This window comes from Capsicum annuum, unplaced genomic scaffold (genome assembly GCF_002878395.1).
Source record: "Capsicum annuum cultivar UCD-10X-F1 unplaced genomic scaffold, UCD10Xv1.1 ctg53286, whole genome shotgun sequence".
In the NCBI taxonomy this organism is placed as follows: domain Eukaryota; kingdom Viridiplantae; phylum Streptophyta; class Magnoliopsida; order Solanales; family Solanaceae; genus Capsicum; species Capsicum annuum.
Genome location: NW_025861391.1, coordinates 1 through 1,222, shown reverse-complemented (window position 1 = coordinate 1,222; position 1,222 = coordinate 1). Strand labels below are relative to the sequence as shown.

General features: G+C 35.8%; 1 protein-coding gene across 1 annotated transcript; it reads right to left on the bottom strand.

Moving 5' to 3' along the window:
* Positions 1 to 364: 364 nt before the first annotated feature.
* LOC124893047 lies at positions 365 to 856 on the bottom strand (the record flags this gene model as incomplete). Its single annotated transcript, XM_047404178.1, has 2 exons — positions 365 to 637; positions 692 to 856. Coding segments are annotated over 2 exons (438 nt in total), but the record flags the coding sequence as incomplete, so codon positions are not given.
* Positions 857 to 1,222: the final 366 nt, after the last annotated feature.

Here is a 1,222-nt window from a genome sequence, read left to right as displayed (position 1 = left end):
CATAATCAAGAAAGAGAGGAACACTCTTTATTCATATAAAAATCAGTACACAAGAGTAAAAAATGAAATTGATGATAACTAATGAGACATTAAAAATCCTAACAACAACTAATTACATCAAAAGTTCACTCACAAACATTTAAAAAACCTGCTAAAAAAGCAAAATCAAAGAGAGAGCAGTACTAGTAACAATCATCATGTGTCATATAATCGTATATTTGATGTCGGGTCAAAACAGATATAAATTACGCCTGATTAGCATCATACCAACTCATTTTAATACCTAAAACTTTAAAAGTAGGAAAGCATAGAATCCTGAGATGCCATGAAATTACAGAGAAACTGGGAAGAGGAAGACACGTACCAGAACTATTAGTGAAATCAGCAGTCAAGTCTGAGAAACCAAAATTTTGAGGCATCTCCCCAAGAAATCCAAATGAAGTAGTGTCAGCATCCAGAAGAGGTTCATTAAGAGGTTGTGTGTTAGACTCCACACTACTAAATGACGAAACAAATGCATCACCCATTGCCGAACGTGACTCCAAGTAATTGCCGAGAGGACCAAAGGCAAATAGAGAATTCCCACCGTAGACAGGTTCTTTCTTAATAATCCTCCCTTCTATTATTTTTCTCAACCCTATGTTAGAGGGCTATCCCAAAAACATATTAGGAGGAACATCAATTTTTCTACTTTGAGAAGGAATATCAACTACTGTTTGTATGCAAGAGAGAACAGATGAGCTGTTGTTACTGAATGCATTGGGTTTATCAGCACGTACAGGTTCATGCATTATGCCATTAGGTTTTGCAGCAGTTCCAACATTTTTAGCAGTACCACAAGTTGAATTTTGATGCACTACAGTAAGGAAAAAAAACATAAACATTAACTTGAGACAACAACACAAGCTTCTCAAATGCAGGTTCTAGCAAGAACAAAGATAACAAGCAAATAGAAGGCAATGAATATAAGGATAAGTCTAGACGAGCTTAGGGACAGGCTCCAAACTGAACACAGTGCTCGTCATTCTTGTTGCAGATAAGATTAGACAACTTATTATTTTCACGTTAAGAGTTTCTTGTAGAGGGTGCTGAATCCATTTTGCAACTTTGGAGGCCTTGTAAAGCACAAAGAGGCTCATTTTGGTAAAATCATTAGCAATATTCATAAGTATATATGTTTTTGCATGAATCATCAAAGTAACCGCTCAAAAGTTCATCATTC